Source organism: Daphnia magna, linkage group LG2, assembly GCF_020631705.1.
Source record: "Daphnia magna isolate NIES linkage group LG2, ASM2063170v1.1, whole genome shotgun sequence".
NCBI lineage: Eukaryota > Metazoa > Arthropoda > Branchiopoda > Diplostraca > Daphniidae > Daphnia > Daphnia magna.
The window spans coordinates 12143965-12162632 of NC_059183.1; the positions used below are offsets into that span (position 1 = coordinate 12143965).

The 18668-nt window shown below is 42.6% G+C and overlaps 2 protein-coding genes across 3 annotated transcripts; one reads left to right on the forward strand and one right to left on the reverse strand.

Moving 5' to 3' along the window:
* Window positions 1-4329: 4329 nt before the first annotated feature.
* On the reverse strand, window positions 4330-13724 carry LOC116917268 (flotillin-1). Of its 2 annotated transcripts, none has more exons than XM_032922694.2 (11): window positions 13517-13724; window positions 12756-12831; window positions 12591-12681; window positions 11898-12000; window positions 11776-11816; window positions 8761-8880; window positions 6770-6985; window positions 6093-6280; window positions 5739-5949; window positions 4948-5112; window positions 4330-4846 (listed from the first exon to the last, which is right to left on the reverse strand). In XM_032922694.2, the coding sequence occupies exons 1-11, from the start codon at window positions 13566-13568 to the stop codon at window positions 4829-4831; spliced, it is 1281 nt and encodes a 426-aa protein (XP_032778585.1). In that variant the 5' UTR covers window positions 13569-13724; the 3' UTR covers window positions 4330-4828. The 2 variants fall into 2 exon arrangements, with proteins under 2 accessions (XP_032778585.1, XP_045025810.1); XM_045169875.1 differs by having other exon boundaries at window positions 13655-13677.
* LOC116917228 lies at window positions 11505-18178 on the forward strand. The gene is made up of 5 exons (XM_032922627.2): window positions 11505-11707; window positions 14315-14476; window positions 14560-14884; window positions 15301-17630; window positions 17743-18178. Exons 2-5 carry the CDS (start codon window positions 14324-14326, stop codon window positions 17806-17808), a joined length of 2874 nt encoding a protein of 957 aa, XP_032778518.2. The 5' UTR covers window positions 11505-11707; window positions 14315-14323; the 3' UTR covers window positions 17809-18178.
* Window positions 18179-18668: the final 490 nt, after the last annotated feature.

The following is an 18668-nucleotide window of genomic DNA, read 5'->3' on the forward strand; positions in this document are numbered from 1 at the left end:
CGACCTGGAAAAGAAAGACACAAAGTTGGACCGTTCCATTACCGCGGGCATTCTGAACGGCATTCGTGCAAACATTCGCTGGACTGAGAAACATTCGAATAAGGTTTACTGGGTTTTGGAAGCTCGGCGACTTGAGGGACGCACAAAGGCATCCATTTTCAAGGCGTGACCCTTCCGCAAAATCACCCTTTTACATTGAATGTCCCGCGTGAGTATGTCGTGCAGTAAAGAAATAGAGATCTATTTATGGTCGTCGTTTATCTTAATTTATGCATCCTGCCAAAAGACGTCAGAGATTTCAATCGATGACTTCAAATAAAAAGCTCTCATGGGTCACCGTTGTTTTCTATGAATTTTGTTTTTAATGGAATGGTCATCTTCGTAAAAATAACGTCGGAGCTAGATACATTTTCTTTGTGTCTGCTAATACCATGTGGAAATCAGCGGAAATGAAATGGACATTCCATAATCCAGCATTTTAAATCAAGGAATTTGAAAATTTCCTCCCTGAACTAAACATGTCGAGTTTGTACAACCAGATACAAGATATTGAGCCACAATTTTGTCATACAACTCAATTCCCTCTGTTCAAAAACACGTTTGAAAATTAACAAAGAATTGCATCGAGGAGTTGAAAAACGTGTCAGATATGCAAGCTACGGGGCTCCCGTAGGTTGATTGACGAAAAACGGAAAAACCAGTTTGATTTCGGCGTCCATTACAGCCACAAGTCAAACCGCTTATGGACATTTTTTTAGATTGAAGTGGTAAATTGTGGACTACCTTGCATATGCATTTTTGCTCATGTTCTGCGCAATTGTTTTTTCGTGGCAGGAACACATTGAAAAGAATTACGTGGATTATTTACCGTTGACTTTTCATGCAACTATTACATATACGACATACGTTTAACAAGACGCCGTCAGCCATGACACCTGCACCAAATGGGACTCCAAGGTGTCATCGAAATTCACAAATGCGTATACTTCCAATGCGCGACGTCACTTACTGGACAATGGCGATCGAAATCGACCTAACAATCGATCAACAATAGTTAGGTAGACTCCTCCTCCCTTAAAGGCGTCATCTATTTAAATCCCTCCTTCAAGTGACGATTTTGACCGCTAGATGGCTATGCAAGTTATCTATTTATTTGCTAAATAAACGGACAACCATCGAAAAACAGTTGACTAAAAAAAAGTAGGTCAAACGGCGTTCCGTAATTTTTAACTAGATTTAAAATTAAGCCTTCCTATTTTCCTCAAAATCTGCTGTCGTGGTTATAAACAAATATTTTTTTGTTGCCACAAAAGATTTCGTGGCAATAGATTTAATCATGTCAGTCTTGGTTGTGGCGCCCTCTTCTCGAAGAGATTAAAAATAATTATGAATTAAAACTTTTGTAAAATTGAAAAATAATTACCGTTGACCTACAGAAGAAGCTGATATATTTCTTTTTTTACCTTTAACAAAAAATTTGACGTGTATTACATTTCTGTTATTCTAGGTTATTCAATGTGGCGTCTAGTTGAATTGACCAAGTGCCATCGTGAAATGGGTAAAATTTGAAAACAAAGCAATTCAATTTTAGGAAAAACCAAACAAGTCTAGGTCTCTTACGGGACTGGGCGTGCATTTTCTCTCTTGGTTCCCGGAAAAATACGGGAGCAAATAGCTCGAACGCCGTAACTATTAGTCGGCTTCATGTTGTCGGAAACTGAGTACGACAATGGCTATACAACAGCTGCTCGTTTTCGAATCGCCTCTTCCTTTTTTTTTATCACTGTCCAATCGGCGGGAATTAGCACTTGTCCGTATAAACGCAGACAATTAAATGCGTGAATTTCGAGGACAGAACTTGAAACTAGTTGAAATTTAATACGGTAACTAAAACAACCTATTTAGTAAGATGCGACACGTTAAAAAGCCATTTACTCGCGTTCAACCATACTATGTGTTTCCAAGGAATGGCAATTTAAGAAAAAGGTATTTCTAAACCGATTATCTAGGCTATTGCCTATAGGTCTAGGTCCAATTCTCGAGTGATCTAATGATTCTACAAATTAAATTTTTTCTCCTTAGATAAACTTCGAATAACTCCACCGATATCCTTAAGGTGCTGGAACGCGTGTCATTGAGCTCCAAAGTCGTACTAGTTACGTACGTGGGTGTGGTAACGTACATATTTGATTAGTTTCGTCCGCAGTTCTCACGATTGCATGGATGTGTACACCACTTTGTGTTTGCTTCTTTTGCGGCTTGAAAGTCGGACGGAATAGCCAAAGACCATCGAAAGGCATAACGTATCGGTACGATGGCTTCGTTTTTTGTTGTTTTTTTTGCAAATGCGGTTCCTCCGCGTTATACCGCTCGTATAGCGTGACTAAATTATGTCAATCAAACGGGGGTGAAGGAAAAAGAAAAATAAAGCCACACATATCCGCCAGAGCAGCTGTACCGCGGTTGGCAAGCTGTGCAAAGGCAACGGTGCAGTCGAAATAACCATTTGAGAACCCACTGATGCCCGTAAATCGACTTAAATTGCTATGTGGGTCATACGCAGAGAAAATCATCGCCAGACATAAAAATGGGTGAAAGAGAAAACACGTTTTCTTCGAGAAAAAGAAACATCAACAAATGCCAGTCGGATAATTCCAGCAATTCAGTCGTTTTCCGTTCTTTTCTTTCGTTAAATGCTGAAACGTTTACACCGCAACCACCGCAACCCCATCATTGACCACACTCAGTGCATAATGATTTACCAAGTAAACAATGCATTTCTTTTTCCAATCACCTTTTTATTGGCGGACAATATAGTATGGGCATCCGGAATTTCTATCCGCCATCATTACGTGCAAAGTCGTCCAAGGAGAGGAAATGGTGGAAATCGTTGTCCATTTGTTCGGCAACCTGCCCCTCTTTTTTAAAAGGCAACGTCGTGACTACTGTGTGCACTTATGTCGTTTTTGTTTTTACGATGCTTGTAATGCCTTTGTCGAATCAAAAGCCTAGCCTGCATCAATTTGTACATAAAGTGGGGTTTTTAAAAAACCCAGTTGAAACGAAAGAGCTACGGTCGACTCGTTACTGGCAATTAAATTTTTCTTCACTGGGCGTCCCATTTTTTTACGATTGCATTTCGATTTTTGCTAGGTATTTTGTTGTTGTTGCTACAGACTGAAATGACCCAACCACTCCTCGCCAATTCCATTTTCCATAGTTAAAAAACAGAACGAAACAACAGTTTCGTCAAATTTACGGCGGGGGTGTGGCTGACCATCTTTTACTTGTTCTTGAACTAGCATAACAAGTAAAAGACTTGTGCGCTAGCCTTAATGGATTTCACACACAACAACAGACAACAATAAATTTTGAAGGCGACCAAAGAAAAAACAAAAATTACTGACGCCTTCAACGACATGATGCAATGTGAGAACTCCCTCGCAGACAACAACATATTTTTACTGCTTACCTTAGTCAATGGGGGGGTTCACGTTTGTTTTTTTTCGGGCTGTGCCAAGTATTGTAACACGTCGACTTATTACGGGGCGCAAAGCACAACAACAACAAAAACAATCAAATAAAAACGAAACTTCAGAAGAAAAAGAAAATAAGAAAAAATTTACTTACAGTTGTAGGACTGCGAATGTTTTCCCCATCTGTTGCGACTATTTCGATCTTGCCATCCCAAAGAGTTGTACATATTCCAGCGCACCACATGCTCAATAGAAATTTAACAACCGGTGGAGGCATGTACAGTTGGACCGATTGTCCTTCACACGACCCGATAAGTCTTCATTGATGTGGCCGGAATTCAATGACGATGTAATTTTTTTTTCGTTTTTCTTTTGTTTCCCCTTTTCTTTTCTTCCATTTCCTTAGCTGTCCGATTGTGGTTTATAGGTTTTGGTCGACTAAGAAGTCTGAATAAAAACATGACACGAATCGTACACACAACCTCATAAGAACCGTTTTTCGGAGCCGAGAAATTTTTAGCTTTTACAAGCGCCGACAATGATATTCGACCGCAGTTATTTTTTCTTCCCAGTTGGACGACATGCATTTGCGGACAAGGCACGGAGGAGGAGTAGAGCCGAAGATACAGTACATATTATCGAATCGTACGTGTGTGTGGTCCGAGAGAAAACGGATTCTAACGACGCGAAAAAAAAAAACACACACACATACACACACGATCCGCTTCCGTAGCTTTTTTCTTTTCCCCGTGCTACAATCTACAATCCCACGAAACACTTGTAAAGATCATCATGAAGACAAAAAAGAAAAAAGACTTTTCTGGGTAAGTTTGGGTTCTCTCACGGAAAAATATGGAAGTGAAATACACATATATTCTGTTTTGACGGAGGGCCATTTCAGGTTTCCATATGGTCCAAAATGAGAAGAGGCAAAACGACGAGAAGGGAACAACGAAAGAACGGACAAACAAAAGAAGAACATTGTCGCATGATCAAAGACTAGTAAATTGTAAAAAGGCAAACGATTCTTTCTTTAATAAAAAGCAAATTGTTTTCCGTGACAAATCGAGCCAACTTGGAGCGAAAAAGAAAATTATTGGACTGCTGAAATCCGCTATTGCTCACATACACGATCTAAAGCTAGCACATTTAGTAAGAGACTTCTTTTTTTTTTTGAGGGCAGAGAGGGGAAATAAACATCGAAAGCTGTTTTTCAGAGATTTTTCTGTAGAAAAGAGATTGCGACTCGGGAAAATGTGGAATAAAAAGCAGTTTGGCTGGTAGAGATTACCGACGAAGATGAGAAGAGACAATGATGGTTTCTGTCTTTGTCCACGGACCGGTGGATCGGCTTACACAGCTCGGATAGACTGATAATGGATGGGTGGATGGATGAAAATTATTTTTCAACCCTTTTTTTTTTTGTTTTGTTTTTTTTTTTTTTTTAATGAATACGGATCGAAGCACATACTTGAGCCATGTCGATGCCAGTGAGCGATTTCACTAGATTCGGAACCTTGGCCATGATTTCCAATACTTCGCCAGTCAATTTTGCCGCGCCGACTTCTCCGTCGCCTGATGAAATCATCGTGATTTTCCTGGCCTGCGCAATCGGCGCCGCCACTTCAGCCGCCATCTAAAATAATCGACACAAAAATGAAACCGTTCATTAAAAGTGATTCTAAACGGGAGAAAGTCCCCCACTCACGCCACAACTTTCTTAGTGGTGTGTCTAGGGCGGCGTGTCGAGATAGGTCCGTTATTATCTCTACGATGATGAGCGGCTACCATGGACTTATGTTTTCGTTCTATTCTTTTTTTTTTACGTAAACAACGGCGTCAAAAGGATATGACAGGTGGAAAATGGGGGGGAAGGAAACGCTACAACCGCAGTATTTACAGTCAAATCTGAACGCCAACAGCTGGTCAAAGTTTTTGAACGACTTCATTCTATCATCCAGTTTCTCCTTCTCCGAATGGGCTGACAGAATTAGCTGCACACGATAAGATTCCATGGACATCTTATTGTGTTTTGTTTTTATCACTCGTTTCCTTCTTCCCCATTTGTGCCTCTTAACCGATTCAAAACTGTGCTTGTTATGGCAACAAGCAGAGAATTTTGGCGACCACAAACTTTGAACTTAGTTGGCGTATCGAAACGGGAACCAATAGATACGCAACTGACGATCACCTGCTTCTTCCCAATATCTTTCGGGTTTTGAGAAATAAAAAGATACAGTACTCTCGCTCCATTAAACGTACCTTGGGCAGCGTATTGAGTAGCATATCGACCATGGCCGCCTCGCGGTACTCCTTGAACGCAGCAGCTTTTTTGCTCATCTGTTCGGCTTCCGCTTTAGCCTTAGCTTCGATGGCATAAGCTTGGGCTTCTCCATTGAGGCGGATAGCCTCGGCTTCGGCTTCGGCTTCCAAAATGACGCGCTGACGATGAGCATCAGCCAGCTTCTCCAACCTTTGTTTTGTTTTTGTTTTTCATGAAAAAATAAAATAAAATAAAAAGACAAATGGAAGAGAAACGGAAAAGAAAGGAGCATCGAACGTGGTGCCGCTAGAGTGAGCATTCATTCATGCCTGACAGAATCTAATAATGTTTACTTGAATTTCTCGGCTTCTGCCGGTCGACGGACTTTGGCATCCAGCTCCTTTTCTTTCCGCAAGATTTCTTGCTCTTGGACAAGAATCTGCTGAACGCGTTCCACCACTTGGATTTGCATCTCCTCCTCGCGCAGTCGCTGCTTCGTCTTGGCCGCCTGCAGTTCGTAAGCGAGTTCGGCTTCTGCTTTCTATCAATAACCAAGAGCAAAGAGAATGGATTAAGGAAAAGCAAATCATTTTTCAGACCAGATTCCACATTCAAACATTTTTTTGTAAAAACAGATAAGAATTGATTTTAAAAAGAAAATCAGCATCTGCAGCAGAGCGAGTCAAGTGTCGACGAATCTCTCACGTTTGAATCAAGAGTTTTGTTTACTACTTCCGCCCTGATCCAGCAGTGGAAATGTTAGCCAAAGGCGGCAAATAATTCCCAGGAAGTAAAGAAGAAAAAAAAAAAAACGAAAAACTCCAAGACAAAACGCATACACAAAATTAAAGTGAGCAAACACGTACACTCACTTTCTCTCAGATTATAACTTTTAAAGAAACAAACAAGTGATGAAAAGAATTCCCATACAGAAAAAAAAGGGGGTTCTTAAAAAAAACAACGTAAATGGCTTTCTCTCCGGAACTACAGATAATTCTCGTTTTGACGGGAGTTTTTAAAATGAACGTACTTTAGCTTGGACTTCTTGGTCGTAGGCTGCTTTTTTCAGCTCAAAGTCACGCTGGGCTTTGGCGATCTCGATGTCGTTGACAAGGCGGGCGGCGAGACGCTCTTCTTCGGCAATGGCTTCCTTAATTTGCGAATCGGCTCGGGCCTCCGCTTCTCCGATGCGAGCGTCTCGCTTCACTTCCGCAGTCCGCGCCATTCCGAGCGCTTTCAAGTAGCCCTGTGCGATGAAAAACAAAAAAGAAACAACTAAAGCAATGAGACAGGAGAAGGGAAAAAAAAACAAAACAAAACAGAAACCATGAAGATGAAACAGTTGCCATGTGGTAAACAATTTAAAATGAGTGAAAGTCTCCACAGGAGAAGGTCGAAAGCCAGTAAATAATGCAACGAGACGACGTTTACGACGTCCCTTATTGACAGCGGTCATAGCTATGTATCATGTATGGGCCGCTGGAGCTCTTCTGTGCACCTGTTGGTTCAGATCACGAAGCAGTTTAAGAGAAAAGAAAATAGGAAAAACTGAAAAAAATAACAATCCATTTCCTCCTGGGTTTTCACCTACAAATAGAGCCATAGCATGATAGCTTCTCAGGATTGTTAAACATATAAAATCGTAAAAACAAAGGCGGAGATATCGGCGCTCACCGAAACGACTTTCCGGTTATTCTTATGATATTCTTCTTTCCTGATTACTTTTTTTCTTTTCTTGTTGGCCGCATGCCAATGGTTTCGGAACTCTTTTGAAATGTTTCAAGATGATCGCTATAAAGCTCATGGCTAAAGGAGGTCTGGTCTAATAATTGGCTGGGCGTGGAATTATGACTTTTTCCCCAAAAAATTTGATACCGACGACGACAATATTGCCAGCCTCATTAAAAATTCTACGTTAGCGTACTGTGGTATATACACGACGTTGCGGCAGGGCCGATGGTTCCTGATGGCCGAATGCCGAAAAACATGGGAATATTACTGTGCCGTTTTCTAAACATCAAAACCCCCTCCCTGCCAAAAAAAATCGGGAAAATAATAAAACAAAAAGAAAAAAAACCTGGATTCCTTCCTCCTACTTCGAAAAGCTGCGCGGCTTCGTTCAACAGCGCACTTCCCCTTCACATTAAAGCGACTTTCAAAGCTGCTAGCCCAAGAAATAAAAAAATATACATACAATAATAAACGGAGCTCTGAAATTCGAGACTTTCTCCCGACATTTCTAGCCTCACGAGCCCTGGGCTGAGGCGCGCGCGCGCGCGCGCTCAAGAGTTCAATGCGCCGAAAGAGAAGTGCATGGTTCCACTTATACGATTCCTTCTCATTTTTTCTACGCTCCGCCGCCCTCATTGCAAAGGGCGCGCGCAATAGGGCTTCTTTTTTTTCTTTTTCCATCAGCCCATACACTAGGCGAAAGGTAGTACAACCATAAAAAAGACTTTCCGATGGAAAAGGAAAGAATGGTAAACAACAAACAAGTGATCTATTAAAAAGGATGATAATAAAAGAGAGAAACGTCGAGCATTCATTGGGTGATGAATGACTGTCGTAATCTGTAAAAACCTGGAACATATACAGGCACTCGAGGAGCGGTAAGAATTACAACAAGATTTTCAAAAACTATTTCTGTAGATTTCTGACAGAGATGGAGAGAGAGTACAGTGACCGATAATGTTACGTTTTGCCCTTTCTCGTTGCCCAACCACCTGACACTAGATTACAACAATCTGACGAGGCCCATTACAAAACAAGAATATCTTCACGCTTTTCCTCTGCCTCTCGTAGGTTTCAACTATGTAAATACCTTTTTGACACGAACGCCCAGATGCAAATTAAGTCCCCCGCTTTTTTTTTTATTTATTTACAGATATACAGTTGTACGGTCAACCCATTCAGAACAGGATTTGTCCTTGTTAAAAACCCTTTTGTTCAAGAAAAAATATCAAGACAACAATGTCTTAGGTGTGGAAGAGGGAGAGAAGAAAAGAAAAAAGACAAACTAACCATGTCGTCACGAACGTCTTTCAGTGTGTAGCTCACGACGGTGATACCCATGTTGACTAGATCAGATGAGGCAACTTCAAAGACCTGGCGGCTAAACTTCTTTCGGTCCTTGTAGATTTCCTGTAAAAAAACAAAAAAACAAACAATAACAAAGAAAAAAACTGCAATTAAATGTGCGAATTTCCCTGGTGGTGTAAGGACGTTAAGGGAGGACTACGACCTTCAGGAATTCATTTTAAAATTTTCACAGTTATTAAAAAAAAAAAAAAAAAAGCAAATTAGACATGAACCGTTCCGCCCTGTACTCCCTTCAAGGCGGGAGTGTGAGGATACGGGACGGGATGAAGACGAATGGAAACGAGCTGGATGGGTATTATAACTGTTCGCTGGCTTGACAAGAGTGGGAAAAATCTTTTCAATCCAATCTTGACTCGAGCAGTCAAAAAAACATCCTGAAACACGTTGCGCACTTAAAAACCAGGAAAAGTTACAAAGTTAAAAAGCAACAACAGCCGCTAGAGTTTAAAAAACAGACGTATATCTTCAATGCGCTCACATGGCCGCTCATTGCGCCGCACCGCAAGACCCAAAAGATGCGGAATCAGCCAAGCGACGGCCTCACGGCCCAAGTGACGTCGGATTTCGACGAGACTTTGAACATCTCGTCAACACGGAAGACAAGAGGGGGGTAAAACAAAAAAAAAAAACTAATCGAACGTGAGAAACTCTTGGAGAATTCTTCCGATGAGGTTACTGCTATTCTTCTTTTTAGTTTGCTAACAGACGAAGCAGTAGGCCGTCATCCGCAAACAGGTAACGGGAAACAACCGGACTTCTAATTTCAACACCTCCGGTTCTTTTTCGTGACCGCCGACTGTTGCAATCAATTAACAGACCACGCAGCGACAGTTACACAACACCGACAACAACACAACTCCTCACAAATATGGTTTTTTTTTTTTTTTTTCAAATCATTTTCATTTTAAAAACAGCCGTCCGTTCGACCTCTCTACTCACCTCGGATGTCCGACACAACCGCATGGAACCTCCGCAACTACCTCCCCCCTTCTTTTTCCGTTTCAAAGTACCTAATTAACACGCATCAAGTTAAATTTTTTCGAAAAAAAAAAAAAAGGACCAAACCAAAACGAAATCGGTGGAGAGCCCAGAAGGGGAAAACATGACCACAGCGACCTCCTAATTCCAGCAAAAACCTACAAGGGAGGCAAGAAACAATACCCAATGATATTTTCACATGCGAGGTGTTTTCGTGCGTCCCCTATCACCATTCCGTACACAACCTGAGCTCATAATGTCCATCAATAAGGCGAAGGAGGACGATTACTGAATGAGAAAAAACAATAGAGAGAAAGAAAACAAAAAAACAAACCCTAAAGTGAAATCCAGTGATTAGGGTCACCGGAACTAGTTGCGCATTAAAAAGGATTTTTCGATAGCCGCCACCAGCATTAAGAGACCCATGGCTGTATCGTTAAGATTATTATCATTATTATCATTACAAGTATTTTTCCTTTTTTTTTTTTAAACAAAATTTCGTGCTTTTACGATGTGGTTCCAAGCAACTACAGTCATCAAAGAGGGGACGACGACGACAACGACGATGAAGAAAAAAACAACAACAAAAAAACACACACACGCACAAGAAATAGCATTGTGTGCCTAATTAAGCAAGGGGGACCTTTGGCGAGTTGTTCCACTCCAAGTACTTTTCCCGATCGGGATAGCTCACCCAACAAGCACAAGACCATCCGTCGTGCAGTCGGCCGTTGGCCGCAGTGGGTAACTTCGACCACAAAAACGAATGAAGAAAGAAGAAAAGAAAAAAAAAAAAAAGATGAGCACCCCAACGCAACGTCGTAGCGATACCTGTAACGCACGCATTTCTCATAATCGAAATAGTAGGAGGAAAGTGGGATGGGCACGCTACGTATAGTTTAAGCGGCCAAAGTCAGAAAACAATCTAGAAATGATTTCGGGCACACAAACGAAAAAGACGGGAACTAGTTCGACCCCAAAAAAAGAGAAGGGTCTTCTCTACATGGGTACAAGTGGGTACCATACGCTTTCGAGTAGTTCTGGTTTTTTGTTTTTTTCTTTCCTTTTTCCGTTTTATTACTCGAAACTCGACGCCCACCATCCACGCAATCACGTTTAACTCACGCAACATGTCTTGTCCTAATGGTGTAATCGTGAAGCATCAACGTTAGTTCCTCTCTCTCTCCGCATCTCTTCCTCAACAGGTCAATGACAGATATGATACCTCAAAAAATCGTTGGAGCTCAACGACGGTGATCGGCGGAGCCGAACGATTGTAGGGCAAAAGCCCTTGATTGCTTATTAGCGTTTCTGACATGACCCTATTTTCATCCTAGATGCAAGAATTATGTCAACTCTAAATAGACAGCCAGCTGATTTTTGATAGCTACTTAAGTCGGAGGTGGAAGACCTCCTCGACGTGACTTCTCGTGTCTAGTTTCCTCTCCTCTGTATCGTACATGCTAGCAGCATTCATGACAGGAACTCCCTGCAGGCTGCCTATAGGTGGCGAATGACCACAAGAGAAGAATAAAACGACGTAGGAAGGAACGAAAGACTGAACGAACCAACGAAGAACAATTTCCCCCTGCGGGGATCCACGCCAGTCCATTTACCCGCGCACGTTTTTTTTTTTTTTCAGAGGCAAAGCCAAGAAACACGCGCGTCTTTCCCCACTCTCGTCTCAGTAGACTATCAACTTGTTGCCGGTGCACATCTAAACTTGGCCATTGGACGCGCAAGTGTTCAATTTTTCTGCCATTAATTCCATACAGCCAGCACTGCAGATAGGATTAATATCACCCGAAACCACACCGACTGGATTTTTTCTCGCTGTTTCATAGTTAAAAACATCCGTTTTCCGACCGCTCCGTGCCAACGGAATGGGAACGTAAGTCTCTTTAAACACCACTTATCGTTTTATCGCTATAAGCAAATCAAATGAGGAAGATTAGTTACCTCGACAGTCATTGAACCCATGATGGCGCGTTGATGTCCCTCTGAAACACGAGAAAATTTGTGAAAAAATTAAATCATTGAAATATTGATTAGAAATGAAGATTGTTAAATAGAAATTTTACCTAAAGTTTCCAAAGCCACTCGGCGGATTTCTTGCTCGGCCTTGCCCAAGAATTGCTCACACGCAGCCAATAGCATTTCTTCGTTTTGCCCTTGTACTTTAACCTATAAAAAAGGAGAAAAATAAAAAACATTGTGGGGAATGGAGCTACGTTAGACATATCTAGTTCAAGAGTTCTTCACACAGGTGTCACGGGAGGGAGGACCTTTCAACCGTTAAGTTCATCGTGACAACTTCATTCGTTTTTTGTCTTATTATTCTGGTCTGGGCGCTTCGTCGTCATTTCGACACTTTAAAGTGGGGTGCTATTACTGTTACGAGGACTTCAAGGAAAGAGAAAGACAAGGGCCATCAAGAGAAACTGACAAGAAAGCATCGCCCATGCTTCAATTACACGAAAATATAGACACTCCTAAGCATTTTTTGATCCGACAGGTTGGGCCAAAACAATAAAAAAAAAATAAAAAAAAGAATAATGTCAAAGGATCACCAGACATTTAAAAAACGAAGTTATTAGGCCAGGTCAAGAACTTGATGTTTATCGAATTTAGAACAAAATTCTTTTGTGAAGGGTAAAAGAACTCAAGGAAGCAGAAAAAGAAAAAAATGAAAAAGAAGAAAAAACCAATCTTTCCCACGAGTTGCTACTTTTGAGATATTTCCCGGTTGCGTTCATCGACTTGAGATCTCCTACCTGAGCAATTCCAGTCACGGATATAGGGACTCCTTGGCTTGTGTAGACTCCTGGGCTTTCGACTTTCAACGTCATCGTATTTAACGAAATTCTAAAGCGAATATGTTTTACAGTTCCGTTAAAATAGCTCTCTGTTAGTATCCCAATTTGTTTTCACGTGATTACCGCTGAACTTGCTGAACTGAGGGCCAAACGAAGGCCCGACCACCTGGAACAAGTAACGGCCTCCTGTGGCAGCATCCTAGCAAAAGAAAGCACAAGAGAATAAGAGAAAAAGAAACTGTTCGCAAACGTAAATTTGTTGATGACATGAAGATATTAACCAGTCGCCGACAGAAGAACGAGTTAAATTAAGCTGGTATTTGCATGGCAATCGGCAATAACTTGTTGATGACGATACCACTTCAGATCATGTTTTTTAATGAAGTTGAAAGTCTCAAATTATAGTGAATTTGCTTTAGGAATTAAACAAAAATCAAGTGTCTAGGAAAAATTACTGTTGGATTCCAAAACATTGGATTAACAGTTAGCTGCTTCTCAAAATCTAGTTTTAAAATCTTCATTGCCAAAATGGCTAGACACAAGAAGAATTACTTTTTTTTAGGGCATAAAGACTTTAAAATAAAGACAGACAAAACATGGTGCAATAGAAAAATCTTTCTTGAAAATCTAGAGCTGAATAGAACTCGGGATCACTGGTGGTGAACCAGTATCCCAGTGTTACATAAAGAGCCTCTCTAATGAATCAATATTTAACAAGCAGGATTAGGGTGTGCCATTTTAGACAGCACTGGGCTGTGGCACCTGCGAGGCCGGACTACATGCAGAGCGGCTTGTCAGGGCCTCTTTTTCGCCTTCTCACAGTAAAAACACTCTTATTTAAAATAACTGTAATTTGTGCAAAAAAAACACAGATAAATGCGTACCTGAAACAACCAAGGCCTCATTAGGACCGCAAGTAACAAAACCCCAGACCATTTCACGACAATTATGAGCGTGAGAGAGAGTGTGTAGAAAAGAGAAAAAAAAGAAGAAACTGTCAAACAGTTGATGGAAAACAATACCAGGTGGGCTCTCTAAAGAGAAGTAGTAAAGCTTCAGCGACGCCACTAACCCTTAAGGCAAGAGTGAGCCCATATGAAAACAAGGCGTTGCCAAATCATCAACTGCTAAAAAAATTCTCGTAAATCAGATAATTTTTTTTTATTCTTCCATGAAGCTATGTAATCCCCAAGTTGCTCTACTATTGAAATCTACATACCAATCTAAAAATATTCAGGGTGAACTAGAATTAGATGCTGTCATTTGCTGTTCAGTTTTCCTATTTTTAAACAGATTTTGCCTATGAAGTAGTTGTTAAAGTTGACCGCTAGAGGTCTTTGACTGTCCGAAATCGTGGGAATCGCCACACGTACGCAACAGTGCTTATTCACACGTGAAATATATCGTTGAAATTGCGGCAAGAGAAACACGGCTGACATTCTTAAAATAATTAGAGACGCAGCTGGGCCTTTATTTAGTTGACGAAGAAGTGGGGAGTGCAGTCAAATACCGTTGAAAAACCATTTCGTTTCTCTTGAAAAATGCCGACGACGCGCAGTGCAGTCCCGTCGCGTGCGAACATGAACATATGTTCGTACCGTCATCCAAAAATAACGAAAATACAAAGCCAACGGGTGTTGTCAACATTCTTTTTAAATCGTTATCACTTTGTCGGAATTTAGCTCGGCGTGATGAAGAATTGGATGAAATACGGATCGATCGGCGTCTGCTTCTGGAGCCTCTTGTTGGTGCTGGTTGGCGTCAGCCAATTGACATTTGGAGCTTATTACATTTCCAAATTGCCCATCTTTAAAATCGGATCACCAGTATGGATCGGATTTTTGGTAAGATTTTTACCTATTTTACAGGGTACATTAGTTCTCGCAACCGTAACTGGCTAAACAATTCGTTTTTTCTCTCTCTGTAGAACGTCTTGTGCGCAGCCGGTCTGTTCGGTTTGCATCACAAAACGCTTGGATTGAAAGACTCCCCGTGGCTAGTTGCTGATGCCATGGAATCGAATAAGAGAAAGCGAGGCCTTCCGAATGGCTCGATCCACCAATCCATTGCCGATCTTACGGCTCCCACTGTTCAGCCTTTCCATTTGTATTGGTCCATTTTTATTTGCGTCATCACCATTTTCATCAACATCGGAAATGCCGTTATCTGTCAAGTGGGAGAATGGCAGCATTGGATCACTCCTACAGAACGGGATCAACTCCAGACCAACTTAAGTGTTTTGGCAGTTCAAGGTAAACATTAACTTGTTCTCTTCTTTGTTATGAAATTTGTCTACTCGACATGGGCCGTTTCGTTATTGCTGGCTTTAAAAGAAAAGCGGGTGATTTGAATAAAAATCATTTGAACTCGATGGTGCCCTTCATCTCCCACCGATCCATCATCATAGAGTCAGAGCTTTTTGATAATTTGTTGTGCGTGCTACTTGCCGATGCTGCTGAGTCTTTACAACTGAACCTTGTTTGGGCGATCCTTTCCGTCCCTGTAATTACATTTTTACCTACGATGTAATGACGATGATGAAACAGCAGCCATGGAGCCCTATCACAAATGTCCTTGCCTGCAATAACGATTGTTTTCGTCTCTCCCGCTTTTCTTGTGCCTATTCTATTCACGCGTTCTCTGTTTATCTCTCGTTTCATGTCGGCAGCTCATCGCGTGACGGTGGCCCAGATGAGCTTGGCCATTATCATCGGAATCTTTTGCACGGCGCTTAACATCTGGTTAGCGTACACGCAGCGCAAGAGCAATAAAGATCCGGCTATTGAAACGGGACAGTCGATCCAATCAAATCGAACGGTGACGATCGATCAGGCAGCCAGTGGAGCTTCAACAGCGTCGGCCGGCAGTACTCAGCAGCGTCAAGGCAAAATATCTTTGAGGGGAATCAGCCCAGCTGGATACGACAATCCTAATTGGGTATACGGAGAGAACGGTAGTAGCAACAGCAGTGGCAGTCAAGGTGTCCTCTTAAATCCGGAGCCGGAAAATAGCCGTCAGAGACCTGTTTCTGTTTCGATCATTTCGGATTCCGGAGGAGGTGGATCAACAACGCGTTATGCCACAATCCGTCGAGCGCCCAGCATCTTAATGGCTTTGCCGCCAGAGCTTCATCATCAACAGAATTTTCCTCCGCCACGCCCCATACATTTGAAAAGCGCGTCCTTCCGTTTCGGTGGCGAACGCGATCCGGTAGTCCAGCGGCAGAGTAGAGCAGCCGCTAAGGTCAGCCGGAGTAAGACGATGCGCGAAACAACTTTCATGACATCACCGCCATGTTACAATGGTAGACCGACGTTTGAAACGACAACGCAGCACACGTTCGCCCAGCGTTTTCAATCCAGCCTGGATGGAAATTCGGCTCTGAGTTTCGTTCACGATACTACAGCGGAAGAGGAAGAAGAAGCCACCGGAGGCATCTCAGTTGCATCAACCGCTCCGGTGGCAGATTACCCGTTAGCGGTTGATTCGCCGCGGCCGAAAGCGCCGATCCGATCGACCAAAGTTGAAAACGGGATGCAAACCACCGTGGAGGCGGATGTGATGCAACACGGAGAAGACGACGATGAAGATGATGAAGAAGATGAAGAAACACCTCCGGCAAGGCTATCAGCCGTTCGCCATCAGGTCCGCAGCAGCGACAGGATCATCCTCCGTGTTGAAAGCTTCCGCACGTTGCAAACAAATCCATCGAGAACTTCAACCCCATCAGCTTCGTCGGGCCAACGTCCTCATCCAGTGCGGAACAACAGCAATGTCAAACGCGTCTCCAGTTCGACGCAGACGGATCTGTCTGTTTTGAAGACCAGCAGCAGCGGCTTCAATTCGCCTGACGGCCAGGGCCAGCAACGTGTGAAACGTTCTGTGCTCCAGCCACACGGCCAGCAGTATCCGGTTTCTAACGCCAAAGTCAAACAAGGTGGCGGAGTTTTGTCCACCAGTCAAGCGTCTACTGAAACGGCCACGATGCCTCAAATTTCTCCGGTAGAGTCCTCTTCCGGCTACAGCTCTCCGCGTGGAACAGAATCCAAATCACCGACGCCCGAGCCGACACTCGGAAGCGGCCAGCAAGATCAACAGGAGCCTGCGTTGGCAACATCTACCCCAGCTCCTGCCAATGTCACGGTCATCCAGATCGATCCCAAGCCAGTCATAAGCAGCAATAATAAGAAAAACAAAGAGTTCCATCCGCGCGTAACCGATGTTACGTACGCCATTCCGCGTAAGCGATCGGAGCGCGGAACTCCAACTGGTCAAAACGAGTCGACCTCTACGACACCGGATCAGAGTTTCCAGGTGAGCATCCAGTCGAAACCAGTCAGTAGATCCGTTTCGTTTCACCATTTGTCACAAGCCGGAAGAAAGGCGGTTTATGGTAATGAGTGGCTTAATGCCAGTTCCCTTTTGGGTAATCATTTGCCACCGTTGGCCGTGATGAGCATTCCGCGTCCGGCATTGCGCAGCAGCTCCCACCAGCGCTATTCATCGCCTTCGGGCACCACACGTCGGGCAAGTAGCAGTTCCAGCAATATCAATTCAGGTGCGTCTCAACATCTTCCGCCTTCCGGATCGAGTCTAAGTCGATCGACGTCAATGTATTTGGCAATGTCGGAAATTCAGCGCAAATTAGATTTGCTCCAGGTGCTGGATACTCGTCATCACTTGTCTGTACCGTCGGCTCTTAATTCCGATGTCGTGCCCGTCCATCGTGAGTCGCAGTATGTCAATCACAGCTACGATGATTTTTATTCGGCAAGTCCTTCCCATCATTCGGAGGGTGGTTCCAGGCGGATGAGGAGCAGGTCAAACAGTAGCAGCAGGCAACAGCCTGCACCGCAACCACCCCCGCCACCTCCTCCACCGCCTCCGCCGCTTCCGTCAGTCGACCTGAACGACTCACTGGATTCGGCCAAAACTTTGGCTTATCTTTCCGAATTGGAAATGTTGGCCAGGCATTGGCGAACGCAACTGTTGTACAAAGTACGTACTTATTTATTTTAATTTTTTATCGGAAACGTTTGGGTTTTTCTTTCTTTGACTTTTTTCAATTGTTTTACGTAACGAACAACGTGTTTTGGTGTCCTTCCAACAGGTGGAGTTAAAATCGCCTAGCAAGAGAATGGGCACTGTGCTGGAAAATGATTCTTTCCAATGCTGATCCAACAATAAAGGAAGAATTTCTTTCTTTTCGTTTTGTTTTTTCAAGGCGGATCCTTCCTGCCCTCGAAGCTCTCCCTCTTCCCTCTGCCTTACGAACCAAAAAAGAATCCAAAGTATTACCATATATTTAAAAAAAGGATAAAAGAAATGTTTATATACAGTATATTATGTATTCCCAGCAACATTTGTCAGACACACACACTCACAAATGAAGTAGCTTATTCCCTCGACTTTCATTTCACTTGTGTACCTCTCGATCAACCCGAGGTTTTGGGTGGATATTATCAAACTATTATTTTGTATCGAAATTATCTTGTTATGTGTACCGATTGACCTAAATTTCACCAATAACAATTCCTTGATTTCGATTTTCCATCGCCGTCTTCTTGTTCGTTTTCAGCTGCTGGGTTCTCCGGACACGCCCAGCAATAAAGAAGTTACAAAAGGAAAAGTAAAAATATATATACAAAAAATGAAACCATCCTGATGGACGTGTGATGATGGTGGCTCTACTGGCCATTTATGTGAAATTGGATCCTGTCCTTATCTCTCTCAACCTCCCCAAGTCCTTCATACCTTTTGAAATAGGTGATCGGCTGCAAAGGTGTGGCCCTACTTTGCCTTGTCGTCCACTATGCAGCACTCACTATTTTCTTTCGGTTATTGAAAAGCCACTTTTAGCCGAGTGACTTGATGAATAGTTGGAAAAATTGAATGGGAGGCTACCCGTCCTGTACAGCTTCCTTGGGAGAAGTATATACTAGAACGAACTGCAAAAAAAAGAAAAACTTTCTATTGAGAAGAAACAGGAAAAGAGATGGAAGAATGAAACATTCAATTAGTTTTTTTTTTCTCTCC